The following is a 14,961-nucleotide window of genomic DNA, read 5'->3' as shown; positions in this document are numbered from 1 at the left end:
CACTTATTAATATCCTAATCGTAATTCTGAAAACGTCTTCATTGCAACTCCGAACATACGTAATGTACTTGATTAACAGGCTGATCAGCTTTCATAAAAATAATTCGCCGTACATCGTCTTCTATTAGTGCTGCAGGTATAAATAAATACACAAATAGGCAGAAAGAAAAATAACTTGTTTGAATTCCAGTTGCGCTGATGCCTTTACTGCAATGAAGTAATATTTCCTACATTCTAATGCTGGAATGTATATTTCCTCTTCCCTTCAAAAACTTACTTAAAAGAATAAATTTCAGATTACCCAATTTAAAACGGGACTTCTAAAGACGATTGAACAGAAACCAGAATATAAGCCAGATTCAATTGCCGCACGTTGAAAACGATACATAATTATATCTTTTTATGTCTATAACAAATAGTAAACTTATTTCAGTAGGCTTTGTAGACAACACAATACAGTGTATAAAAGTTGTGAAAGAGAAAAATATTGTGATAATACGTAATTTGCGACGTCCAAAAAGCTGCTCAGCGACGTCCAAAAACTTTATTGCCATGATGAAGGTGTGATGCCAGCTCTGATAGCTAGTGTTGCTGTTCTAAGAACTAAGACTCACTCGGAAGGGATACAAGCTATTTTTTTAATTAAATATACAGTAAAACATATTTTATTATGGTAACACACTGAGATTATTTACTACAGGTCTAATGCTTTCGTGAAGGCCTTTCTGTAGAATATATATATAACGTTAAACATGAAAAATACCAACTGGAAAAAGACCGAGATAAAATTGAAGTAGCTTATGTTGGGCTGTGCTTCAGGTACACCTTTTCGATTACATGAAATAGCAACTCTGTGTTTTCCTGCTTACGTTCATCCTTTCTGGTAAAAAAAATTGCATGGAGAATTTCAAAACTGCTTAGAAAATTTTATTGAAATTCTCATATTTTGCTTTTTGGTACTTCTCTTTGCGCTGTTTATTTGGAACTTTTCACAAACAAGAGCTCATCTGAACTGCGTTCCGCATAAGATAATTTATAATTTGCATTCGAGTCATTTCAGTGACATACTCTAGATTCAAAACTTTTGAGTTGAAAAACTTGACACTTAACTTCTGCGCAAATAAATAAAAAACTTCAGCTGTTTTTGCTGTCCTCATTTATTCCGCTATTTTTGCGATTGCAAAAAAAAAAAAAAAAAAAAAATGCGTGCTGCATATGTTAGCAGCCGCAGAGAGGGGTAGGGGGAAACAGAAAGAGAAATGAACACCGAGAAGGGGAGAAAAACCCATAAAATTCTAAAAAAGCATTTCCGCGTTACAAAAATATCAAATCATGAAATAATTAATTTCAGTGAATTTTTTCTAATAATAAAAAGCGCAAGCTCAGCGACTAAAACATAATTAACATCGAACAAAAAACTGAAATGAATCAATTTTTCACAGGATATCAGGCGCATATGCACGAAACTGAAAATAATTTCAGCTGAGTGGGTTATGATTTGTAAAAAATATCCCAAAGCTAAATTAAAAATACTAGGTCCTGCGTTTTGCGAAATTTACAAAAATTAAATGCCGTATAGTTACCGTACCTGGAAGCGATTCTGAAATAATTCTGAATATTAATTTCATAATTTTTTCCCTAGGAAAATTAAATGAATAATTTCTCCGCTAAGAAAGTTAAATGAATAATTTCGCAATGTATTAAAGTTTCTAAATATACATGAATTAAAAGAACAAGTTCTTAGGGGGAGAATCGAGATAAAGAATTGACCATTAAATAAATATACCAAAATTTTTTTTTAAAGCCACTCATTAAGCTTCCGGAGCAACTTCTGTTAACTCCAAATCTCAGCTCGTATATCTAATTTAAAAAATCTGAGTTTCAAAGGATCGATTTGTAACGAACCGGTAGCACACGCGGAAATTGCAAAGTTAAGAGAAATATGGATACGGTAAAAATTGCTAAATACGTTCCCAATTTATGAACACATTATAAAATCATTAGCAAGCCTGAGATTAATTTTCATGAAAAGCGAACATACCTTGTGGGATTGAGCTACCATTGCGATCAATTAGTATCTTCAGTTCAGGAGACAAGATCTTTACCATCTGCTCTTCAAGAGAACCGGAGAAGACTGGCAACAGTGAACCGGGTTGGCAGGTCCTGTTATGCTTAGGTGGGAACAAATATGATAGAATATCGCCAAATTTTCTCGCCAAAATGCCGATCACGGTATTTTCAAGTACTCCTTCGGGTGCTTCAAATACGTTACGGCTGTTCGCGTTTTAAAAGACAAAAATGCAAGGTGACAAAACAGAACAGGTAAGTTGTTTCTGGGTGCCTTTAGAAGTTAATATGAATTACTAAAAGCAAGTAATCAGAAAACTTCAAACCTGAAATATTTTACTAATATAATAACACTAATTAAATAAGTATATCGAATGCATAATTCAAATGCACGAGGAATAACCTGATCACGTTAAGATAAAAATGTTTTTTAAGAATTTAAATTTACCTGATTATTTTCAAGCCTTTAAATAAATTTAATTATTTGAAACATCAAGGTAATAAAATTAATTGATCATTTTGAATTCTGCTAAAAGCTCATTGACCCAGCGAAAAAGTACTGAAAGTCATGCAGTTTATTTTAGAAAACAATACGGTATCGAGGTAAATAAATAATAAAAAAAAGGGCAGATTTCTTTGCTCCTGATGAAGAGGGACCCGTACCTGTTTGTACTCGAAATCCAAAGAATTCTTGATTACATCTACTCCAAACACAAGGTTGCTGCTTTGCTAATTTTAGGTTTTACTTTGGCGAGTTTCTCTTGTGTTTTGAAATAAATAAAACTTTGGAAAAAGATTGAAAGAACTCATTTTGCAGATAAAATTAGTTTAGATAATTTATTATGGCGAAGTATTTACATTTGATTCACCTTATGGTGCCTGTGTATACAGGGATAGAGGGGTTAAAGTCGCTGAACACTGAACTAGTTACATGAAATTTTCACGGTTTTTCCTCCAAATGTAATCTGGACGTGATTTAGTTTCTCTTTGAATATCCTTCACAAATGCATATCTCCCTTATGCATATAACCCTCCTGTCTTTTACCATAACCGATTATACAACAAACAACAAAAGTTGCAAGTTCCCATTGGGCATTCCGACTTTGGTAGATGATTCTGTTGTTATTTATCTCGTTTAAATTAACCAGACTTCCAGCTTATGATGCTTACAGCAGGATATCTGCTATGAGTATTTGATTCCTATCCACGTTACACATGAAAAAAAAATCATGAAATCTCTTGTGGCCAATTCTACCATTTGTTGACTCTGAGATGAACTACTAGTATTTACTATTGATTACTAGATGAACTAATAGTGTATCCACCCATGTCACATTGGGGAACGCTGCATATTGCAAAATATTGTTTCAAGCTGATCCTTTTGCAGTTTGATGCAAAGTTTAGAATTAATTGAAGCCATCATATTTAAATATTCAAACCGCATGGCTAAAGCAAGAAAACGTCGGTAATTTCCCAGTGGCTGAACAGGCTGAATGTATGGGTTTTCCGTTGCTTTTCGCAAGCTAAAAATGAACCAATTTTCCTTAATTACTGCCTACCACTGGGCCAGCTGTAAGAGCCCTAAACACTGGTAGTTCGCCGTAGGCTAGAATCTCAGCAAACGGGCTGGCTGCATTAAAGTTTTTCATTTCCTCATGTTTACATAAATATGAGCCAGTTTCCTTTAAGAAGTTCTCCCCGAATAGCCCTCATTGAATTAAATAATAAACCAAACTAAACCAATCCTTAGCTACTTTTCTATGAAGGCATTACTTCATTCAGGCAGATTGCCCTCATGGGCTTTGCGATAAGCTACGACAAGTTCATGGGATTTGCAATGGCATCTTGTGACAGTATATTTAGAGAGTTGACATTAGTTAAAAATTCCAATAGGGCCAAACGAGATATATGCGTAGGTTGAGCTGTGATGTATCAAGAATGTCTATCTAGTTGGAAAGAAAAATATAAAAATCATTAATTTTTTATGGATATAAAAGATTTTTTTAAGTTAAAAAAAGTTCAATGCATTCATTTTTTTTTATTCGCAATCATTTTAAACAAATATATTTTATCATATTATGAAAGTCACTGAAAATGCAATTAAAGTCAAATTTATTTACTTTTCATAAAGTTTTAACAAGGTTGTAACATCTTTTATCCTAATAATTAACCCACTGGCATGCACAGCCACCTATCGAGACCTTTTCCTACTAATTTAAAGTTAGGTTGCATTTTAACATGACAAAGCATAGGAGAACTATCAGCCTAAGAGAAGGGTTAATTTCGGGAGGGACTTCCTAAGGAAAACTGGCTCGTATTTGCATTACACGTGAGTAAAAACACGAAAACCAACTACGGAACCAGTTAGTTTGTCTTTCAGCAGTCTTTAACCGCTTGCGCTACGATTAAACTTCACGGTTGCGGTGCAGTGCGCTACAATATAAGAAGCGGTAAAGTGTCTCATTTACGTCGTTCCGCGTCTGCGAGTGCAATCCAGAGCTGTAACTCGAGAAATAAACTGTTTGAAATTAATCATTTCTTGACTTATTTAATAACTTCGGACGAATGATAATATATTTCGCAAAGAAAACATTTTTAATTAACAACGAACTTATTTATTTAGCATTCTAAACATTACGAAAAGAATAACATTCCGTGAGTTATCAACCTCAAAGCAATATATAAAAAACATAATTGTTGCCACAAAAAATCTACATTATTAAATTATTGTTTATGAACTGAGTTCGTGCACGTTGCTAAACATAAACAATCTCGTTGTTAAGCGACGTGTGCACCACGTTATTTTCATTTTTGCGATAAATGCCTGTCGACGTGGTGTTCACGTCGTTCGCGGTTTGAGATAAAAGCGTCTCGACGTACGTGGCACGTCTTTTTAGCGCAAGTGGTTAAACACGCGGCTGCTTTTGGAACAATATTAATTTAAGATTTTTGATTATTTATCTCAAATTTATATTAAAACGTTACACTAATTAATACAAATGAATACTAATAATTATGATTTTTAACAAATTAATACAATTTTATTAAAAATTAACAGAAATTGTATGAAAGATTACTTAAATATATATATAAGTTGTTTGGAAACTTCAGATTAAAGTCTAACGCGTCGAAGAATTTAACATTTAAGTTTCGCAATTTTTTAAACATATGAAAAGTTAAATAAATATAAAAATCATAAGGTGAAAAAAAGAAACTGCAGTGGATGTTGATAGACATATTTCAGTTTAACACCAGGATCAATATTAAGTTCAGAAGTTACCGTTAAGCCTACTAGTTTAAGAATAAATATTTCCAGAAATTAAAAATACGTAAAATCTTACGTTAAAATTGAGCTGTTCAACATGGCAAAACAAAATGGTTTATATTAAAAGAAAGAGGGGGAAAAAATCCTTTCCCATACCAGGGCGTTTTCGTGGTTTTCCCCATGTGTAACGTATATACGAGCTAGTTTTCCTTAGAAAGTCCTCCACGGAGGCATCCCTCCCCTTAGGCAGATAGCCCTCGTGTGCTTTACCATAATTAAATACACACCTACACCTTTCCCATACTGCTTTTTTAGGAAACTTGTACGCTAAACTTAATAAAGAAAAACCGGATTTCACCGAATGGCTTGATTATGAGAATATGTATCCCAAGAAGCAATATTTTTTATTTTGCCAGACCAAGAATTTCATTTATTGAAATAAAAAAAAATCTACCAAATGTTTAATAAATAATTTATGTAAAAGCTAAACTGGAAAAAGTGTTATTTTGTTCGAGAAAAAAAGAGTATAAATAGAAACGATTGCTATTGTCTTTCAAAACTTTTCGAAATCGTGCATGTTTTTTTAATTACAACGACACAAAATAATAAATCCTCGTTACGCACATCTGTCGCAAAGCAATGAACCTAGGACGAAATATCATGCCACTTGTACAACTAAAAAATATTTACGCACAAATCTAAAAAACAACTTAATTAGCCTACGTGAGAAATTTTCCTTTGTTAATCACGGATTCGATTTCATTTGCATAAAAGGAACTTTTTATAAATGCATTAATTTTTTCATTATTTAAGCATTTTAAACATTGGAAAAGCTGATAGAATAATTACAGTTTTTTTAGAACTGCTAGAATCGTAGGAAACAGCTCAAAACTGTTGACTGTTTGGTGGGCACTTGAGTGGTAAAATTACTATCATCATTATCATTATAAAGGGCACAGCCCTGATCCTCCTAGCCGGCACAACCCGGCCGTATAATCAAAAACTGGGACTGGCCAGGAAAATATATATATATATATATAAGAAATAACAAACAACAACAACAAAAAAAAAAAAAAAAAAAGTCCAAAATCTGAGTCCCAGTGCCAAATTCCTATTCTATCCTTGTTCGTATTTATAATTTTCATTATTGTCTCTGCAAAGTACTGTATTATGTTATGTCTCTGAAAAGTACTATGTCTCTGTCTAAAAGTACTATGTTAATTGTATCCAAGTTTCAATTATCAGCATAAAGGGTTAGCTGTACAATTTTTGTCATTTTTCACGTAGAATGAAAATGCAACCCGCGAGAGCTAGCTGCCTAAGGGGAGAGATACATTCGTGGAGGATTTTTCAAAGATGATTGATCATTTCACCTAAACTTCTTAACACTATCTTATACCCACAGTATTATAAATGAAAAATATTTCTGCCACACTATATTTGTAGATCGCAGAATTTCTAACTGTATTTTGTAGATATGCTATTGTCTGTATCCAGAGTAAAACTTAATGATTATGATGACATTTTACAGCAATATGTGGATCACGATTCTAAATACATTTCTGTTTTAAAATGTGTTCAAACTGTAATATACATTTTAATATTCTGGTATATTTTCTGTTTTTACATTCAGAAAAAGAAATGCAGGATCAACGGAGGTTTTTTAAAATTAGAATTCACTTCGAGTTAATTTATTTAATAGTAAATATTTAGTTTCATGAACTAGCAGCATCAGTAAGCATTGTATTTAAGCGAAATATTTTTTTAAAACTGTTTAATGATAAACTTCTTTTCGAGATATTAAAATGTAATCTGAAATTTCCAGATTATTTATATAAAAGTTCTAAACATCAAACTCATTGAAAATTTACTCTATGGTGCTTTTTAAGAGATATATGTAACAAATATTTTGTGTTGTAATTTTCATACCGCTGAATACTATTTAAACTTTAGCTCTGTAAAACTTTTATCAATTGTATTAAGCGAAAAATGAAAATGTATTTCAATGCTGAAATTGATATCGAAAATGAACTCATTGAAAACAAAATATAACGGAATTGCACCGGCGCTTAGCAATGATTTCTTTCTGAAATATTCACGTGCTTTGACATGAGAGACAGAGCGATAAGCACTATAAATTGGTAACCTGACAGGTGTCTGCGCTTAGGGTTTACTGCAATGACGTGAACCATTTCAACCTGAAAGCAGTATTTGCTGCATGTTTCCGAATGCATATTTTTCCATGATTGCCGGGTGGGAAGCCGTTTTTTTTCTGCAAAATGTCATAAGAAGAGAAGAGTTTAATTAATTATAGTGATGCCAGAATATAGTTATAATTCCTAACGGTATTGCTATAAAAATACAAATTTCTGTCGATCATAAGTCTGATCTTTGTGATAACTGATAACATTTCTTCCATGAAAGTACTTTATATCGCGATTGGTTTGTTATTAATAAATTATTGGAAAGTAAATCAAGGCTGTCTGTCTTTGAAAGGCATGTCTTCCATAAAGAGCTTTCTGAAGGCTACTAGGTTCTTACTAGGAAAACAAATTTAGAGAAAACTTAATAATTCAGCTACTTCTGCTGGGAATAAAAACGAGTATTGAAATACCCGAGTCTTTTAGTAAGAAAAAGGAAATTTTTATCCTTTGATTGATGGACTGAAAAGATAAAATTACACAAAGGCTTTCTGGCTAAGGGGAATGAATGTCTTAGTGGAGAACTTTCTAAACAAAAAGAGGCTCGTATTTACACTGCTTATGAGAAAAACAATGAAAGCACTTAACAGGCAGTAGGGCATTTGAATCGAAAATAGCTAGCTATCTGTGTTCGGAAGTCTTACTTTCACGAGCACTAGTGACCGACTAGTATTTTTGAAATTGAAAATTTATGTTTAATAGATTTTTCATTAAAAATTTTCTAGTTTAAGAAATTAGAGTTTTTTTAAAGGATCAAGATTAATTATTATTGTTACAGTTCAGTGCATATTTAAATAATAATAACTGACTTTAATAACTGACTTTGGATTTTATATTTGGTTTCATGAAATTTTTTCTATTATGAATTCTTATGTGTAGCAGAGAAATTTCTAGCAGATGATATGTAAAAAAATATACGTTTCTAGTTTTACGTGCCGAACAGTTGGTTGTGAAATATATTTCATTATTGTATGATGATGAATATGCTATTTATACAGCTTAAATTTTTGTGTTATATAATAAATAAGCAGCAAATTAACTGTTCTCTAGGCCATCAATAACTAGAATTAGGTTACATTATTTGAATATGGCAAAGCATACGAGGGTTATCTTCCTAAGGGAAGGCTTATCTTCATGGAGGGTTTAATAAGTGAAACTGGCTCGTAATCACGTTACACAAGGAGAAATCACGAAGATCAAACCATGCAGCCAGTTCGATCGTCTGGATTTGAGACTAGTCAAACTACCAACATTTAGAGGTCTTAACCACTCGGCCACTGGAAGATAATGGCTATAACGGTCGGGAGAAAATAGTAATAGCTCTAGTGGCCAAATCGTTAAGACCGTTGAATGCTGGATGTTCGACCTAGGTTTGATCCCAGGTGAACGCGCTGGCTGGATGGTTGGTTTTCATGCCTTTTCTCATATGTAATGTGAATACGAATAGTTTTCCTTAAAAAACCTCTACGAAGACATCCCTTCCCTTAGGTAGATAGCCCTCGTATGCTTTGCCATATTTAAATAACCTTAAGTTTATTCAGGTGAAGAAAACTGCATGCTTGGGTTTTTGTCGTCTCCCCCCACCATGTATAATGAAAGTACGAAATATTTCTCCTTAAAAAGTCTTCCATGAAGGCATCCCTCATAAAGCAGATAGGCCTCGAGTGTAACTAGCCAATTAAACTATTTTCTGAGTTTTCATGTTATACATTAGCGGAAAATATATCGATGGAATCGAAGACAAACAAAATCTCAAAGGAACTCAACAGCAAAATTAGTGAGCAGCCTTGTCCTTTGAGATTATGTATTTCTTTTAAATATATGTTAACCTCTTCGCACTTTAACTAGTCGTTTTTAGTCAAAAATAACCTTTCAGTATAGAACTGTCCAAACTGCAGATACTTAAGCTAATAATGATACGAAAATACAATTATTTCCATAACTTCTACTTTCATATTCGAGTTCTCACATTTATTCTCAGTTTTCTTTCCCGATGGGGGAGGGGAGGAGATTTGCGATACTTTTATTATGCATCTAATAGTTAAAAGTTTTAGTCTAATTTCTTTCATTCATAAATTTTAATGATTAATACCTTGTTTTATGAGTTATTATCTGTCTCTTTCTTTTGGAAATATGAGTTCCTTTTTAAACAGTCCAACTGAAATTGGGGAAGCAGTTGCAGAAACTATCTCAATTTTTCTGATCTTAAACTAGCCAAAAAAGGAACCTAATTTTTGGCTTAGATTTCGAATAAAATTCCATCGATTTTAATGGCGATCAGACACAGATCCCTCTTCTTGTGGAATCTGTGTCTGATCACCCTCAAAATCACTTAATTTAAAACTGTCCCAAAATCACTTAATTTAAAATTTTATACTTGCGTGTTTCTTTTCCATTTAATTATCTTTGATTGTTGTAATAACAAAATAGTGACATTTTTACTTCAGGTTTCTTTTTACAGTTATTTTTTCAACATCTCTCTGAGCCCACCAACCATTTTTTCCCTAAATAATTTATTGCTTTTGAAAATACTATACAACTTGTACTATTCAACACAATTTACCATATTTTTGTTTTCCTTTTAATGAATTTAAAATGCATCTAAGTAATGAGGAATGAATTTACTATTTCTGTCCCCCCCCTCTTGTAAGCTGATTTCGTTAATTTTGAAAACTAACTAATGTTGTCTTAACAATCGCTTTCGACTTATATTAATGCCACTTGCTTTCGTTTCATTGAATAATCAAATATCTTTCTTATAAATCGAATAATCATTAAGTAACTTCGTTATTTACAAGACTGGAATATAACTATAGCTGAGTTTCCAAAAGATATGTCTGTGAGTATAATGGAAGCAGACTTAGAAGTAATGTAGTAATGATGTTGTCGAAGCATCGATGACATAGAATGTTGATCCATAATGAAGACCAAGGTTTGCAGCCGAGGCAGATTAAATCTTCATCTTTATTTCAGTGGACATGTTGCGGCCACAAGCAACTTGGCACTTTTATTGGTGCCCAATTCAAAAACGTTTACCTTTTTTGACAGCTGTACGGTAAGAGACCAGCAAGCAACAGTCCGTCTAAGCCGAAATGTAGAAAAGTAAGTGAAGTTGTGTTCAGAATGGAATCTTAGTTTAGAATGAGTTAGTTTCGGTTCTCAATGATTTGATTGAGTCAATAATATTGCATAACGCAGTAAAATTATTAGCTGTTTGAGTTTTAGTTCCATTTACATAACCAGAGTTATGTAAGGGTCATATGACACGGATTAGTCTCAAAATGACGCAGTACAGAAAAAGATTACTATTTTTAGAATAGAGAGGAGAAATACTAAATAAGCATTAAAAGGCTATTGCTAGTTTAAATTATAATTTATCTTTTACATATTTTTTAATCTTACATATCCCTCCTTCAAGGAAGAAAAACGCGTAGCAACAGAGCACCCTTTTTAAAGAAAAAGCGTTAAAGCACTAGCAGATGAAGATAAATGGAAATCGTAAAATAAACTATTTAAAATTTAACATTAAGGGGTTATTGCTAATTTAAACTATAATTTATTTTTTATCTTACACACATATATATACACTTATACTTAATATGTGTGCTTCTAATAATGAAGGTTTCTAAAGGCAAAAAGATACAGTATGCATGTTTCTGAAGGTCAATAAATGCATAAACTTGAGTAACCAATCATACTATGATTAATCTTGATAAATGATATATATTTAACAATATTTTAAAGAAATTTCGACGTTCGACGAAACATTTCCTCGTTCATAAATAATAATTTAATTTATGCTGACGTGAAATATGTAATTAATGTATTAATAGCAAGATAACGCAGATTTACGTCGAATAGTGATAATAAATTATTCTTCCTTTACTACTTGATGTTACGGTACTCAGAAATGACGTCGAAGTCCTCTATTTTTTGCTCCTCTCCGTCAGTCTGAAACTTTCTTTTGCCACATCTTTTTCAACCCCATCCAATGAGCTTTTTCGTGTTTCTTTCCCGTCTTCTCTTCTACCCTCCTTCTTGCTAAATAATTTCTTGCTCTAGCATTCACGTTGCCTTTCTCAAAGCAACTAAACCTTTCAAACTCTTCCTCCTCCCCCTCAGTTTCAGCCATCATTCGAAGTACACCTTATTCAATATTTTTTTTTTCACTTTTAAGTACTAATAAATATTTTAAATATTTCTACATATCTCAATCATCTTTTTCCCTCCCTCATCATCTAGAAGTAAAGCGAAAAAGGAATAAAAGTTTAAAAACTGCTCATATCTTAAAAGAATTTTACACTAAGCGGTTTCTTTCATCTCTTAAGCAGCCTCTTAATATATTAGAGTTAATTATGTTGTTGTCATCTAAATTTTTCACGATTAAGAAGTTTTCGTTTATTTATTTAGTAGTTTTTGTACCTAATGAAATCTCACAGCAAGTATCGCTAGAACGTAATTAATACACTTTTCTGGAAAAAAAAAAAAAATCATTTTGCAATTCCTGCATTTAAATCCAAAAACTATATTTTGTTTAATTACGAGCCGAAATTTGAGCTGCTTCCTTAGTACATAAGTTTTTGTAATTCTTAAAATGCAAATAAACTGCAGGAAAACTATGTTAAACTTCTGAAGCTTAGAGGTAATAAGCCGGAGATTACAGTAATGATGTGATGCTGACCCACCAGCGGATGAGCGGTGAAGTCACTGAACACTGGTAGTTCGACTCGAGCTTCGAATCTTTCGAACGCGCTGGCTGCATGGACGTTTTCGTGGTTTTCCCCATGTTTAACGTGTATACGAGCCAGTTTCCCTTAGAAAGTCCTCCACGAAGGCATCCCTCCCTTAGGCAGATTGCCCTCGAGGCTTTACAGTAATCACATAAACCAAGCCAAAGCATGATGGGATGATTGTTAAGTAAAGAAAAGTGTATTAAATGATTAATGAAAATAAATTAAATGATTTCGGACTAAGGGTTAAGAAAGGAACGGTTTCTGAGAATTAAAGAACTGTCACCAAATAATGCGATTTAACACTAGAAATACAAAGGATGTATACACATTTTTAGAACAATTCTGATAAAGAATATTAAAAAAGCAAACGTTTTAGAAATAAAATTCTTAGCAAGAGCCTATTATTTGAAATGACAAATATCATCTGATACTTCTAAATATATTGCTTTATCAAAATGTCGCATATAAACAATGTGATGCGATACGTGAGCCAGTTTCCTTAGAAACGTCTCCATGGAACAGAACTGCCTAAGTGCAATCCATCAGCCTCATGCTGGTTTCTGCTGCACGAAGTCAGATGAACACAGAGGGTAGACAAGGTCAAATAATAGGATTCAAAAGATAAAAGCACGGTTTTGTGTTATCGTCCACGTTTCCCGTGCCATAGATGGGGGGGGGGGGAGCTTAAGTCCCAGCCGTGGGGTTATTTTTAAAACTCGTGCAAATACATGAGCTTTTTTCATTAAATACTACTATATTAAGTCAAATAGTATAATCAATTAAAAATAAGGTTAATAACTTGCCCAGGATACTATATTAAGTCAAATAGTATAATCAATTAAAAACAAGGTTAATAACTTGGCCAGGATCCACGAGAATCAATCAGAATGCACTATGAGTAAGACTACTGCTCTCTAACGGCCATTGCCTGAACTAAATAGAATGTTATAGAAAAACTAACATGTTGCAATCACGTTGTGGATTTGCATTAATAGATAAGCGCTGACATGAAACTGGATTACAACACAAAACAGGATGAAACATGCGGCTGACGTAGCAATAGCAAGATAATCCGAGCTGATAATGCGTTATGACGTCACGAACAGGATGCGACGCGTCCATCGTTGGTGACGTATCAACCCACACGGGCTCAATTCCCTCCCCTCCCTCCTGTGCGCCATGCAGTCCCGTCTTCTGTGAGCGACTCAGGAGGCTTCGCCTCTCGAGCGCCTCATGGCTCCAAACCTGCCTTTTCTATCTACTACCATCTTTCTTGATTATTATTTGAATAAAATATTTTGACAGAGATGAAACTAACTTTTCTGCTTGCTTGTGACCGGTCTGGAAAGTAATTCATAATCCTACAGTTATTACAAACTGCGAATAAAAGTAAGTATATGTCTCCTGTAATCAGTTATTTACAATAAAAAATAACTCTTTAATAGAAATTAAAACATTGTTCATACAAGGAAAATTAGTTATTTATTTAAAAGGAATAATTTTTATAAATATAATTGCATTTATGTCACATACTGCGAGTAAATGCAAGTGTACGTCTGCTATTATCAATTATTTGCAGTAAAAGATATTTGTTTAATAAAAATTAAAACAGTGATCACACTAGGAAAAATAGATATTTATTTAAGGAAGAATAAGTTTTGTACACATAATAATTACATTTATCATCACACGACAATTTCATGGTAGTATAAGGCTGAGGAGTTAAAAGTCACATTCCTCAAAGACCGTAATTTTGCACAGAAATCTTTCCGCAGATATCCAGAATTTTCCCTGTTTTAGACATTATTACTTTAGGGGGCAACCAAAGGTACTGCTTTTGATTATTTCACAGCTATGTTAAAATTTCTGTTTGTATTCATCTATTGATTATGTTTAAAATATTATCATTATTGCCCTGTTTTAAAAGCAGAGAAAGTTTAAGATAAGATAAACATTAAATTATTAAAACAGTTGCAGAAATCTTAAATTATAAATCTTTGCTAACTGAAATTAAAACCAGGAACTTTTCTGGTTGAAAAAATTATTAGCATGAAATCCTTATTCCCAAAAGAATGGTTTTTTTATTATAATAAAATATTGCGGACATAACGAAATAAATGTCATCTTTCAACCCAAATTTAATAAAGGATCTGGGATAAAGAAAACTTTTATTGAAATGATAATTGTGAGGTAATTCGAAGTTTATTTATTTTTAAGGCAACTTTTTTTCCGCCATTATTTACCCCGCCCCCTTTTTATTGACTTAATGACAAGATTTCGGTCAAGAAACTTTATTAAAACAAGTATTGGATCTGGTAAAGACACGAGCAGTCAAGGAAAACAGTTATTGTGATATATAAGAAGTTATACTTTTTTGAAAGAAAACATTCACCTCAACATGTAAGTTTTTATCATAGTGACATAAATAAATTCATTGCGAAAAATTATGAAATCTGGAAGACTATTCCCATATGAGTTGTAGTTTTACATAAAAACTAAAAGATCAAAACATGAAAAAGCAATAAAGATTTGCAAATCTAGAGGTCAAAGCGACAGGAAACAGAGGTTGTTTGGATACAAAAAAGCACACAAAGAGTTATCTTTCCAAGGGCTTCCTGGAGCACTTTCTAAGAAAAACTGGCTCTCATTCAGGCTACACATAGGGAAAATCACAAAAACAAACCATGCAGCTAGT

The 14,961-nt window shown here is 32.8% G+C and overlaps 1 protein-coding gene and 1 long non-coding RNA gene across 2 annotated transcripts in view; one reads left to right on the top strand and one right to left on the bottom strand.

The window, feature by feature from the left end:
• Positions 1-2,170, bottom strand: part of LOC118185020 (sodium- and chloride-dependent glycine transporter 1-like) — a 77,562-nt gene extending 75,392 nt beyond the window's left edge. The window contains exon 1 of the mRNA XM_085807341.1: positions 2,042-2,170. Within this exon, the coding sequence (XP_085663467.1) occupies positions 2,042-2,062 (21 nt within the window). The 5' untranslated portion in view covers positions 2,063-2,170. The remainder of the gene's footprint in view (positions 1-2,041) is intronic.
• Positions 2,171-2,271: 101 nt separating this feature from the next.
• The window catches only part of LOC118193100 (uncharacterized), a 248,105-nt gene continuing 235,415 nt past the window's right edge, over positions 2,272-14,961 (top strand). Inside the window, exon 1 of the long non-coding RNA XR_015038430.1 lies at positions 2,272-2,322. This is a non-coding gene — a long non-coding RNA (uncharacterized LOC118193100). The remainder of the gene's footprint in view (positions 2,323-14,961) is intronic.

The sequence above is a fragment of the Stegodyphus dumicola genome, chromosome X1, assembly GCF_044657685.1.
Source record: "Stegodyphus dumicola isolate Sdum_Otavi_A_Nest chromosome X1, ASM4465768v1".
Taxonomy (NCBI): Eukaryota; Metazoa; Arthropoda; class Arachnida; order Araneae; family Eresidae; genus Stegodyphus; species Stegodyphus dumicola.
The sequence above is the reverse complement of the archived record's forward strand: the minus strand, read 5'-3'. Positions and strand labels throughout refer to the sequence as shown.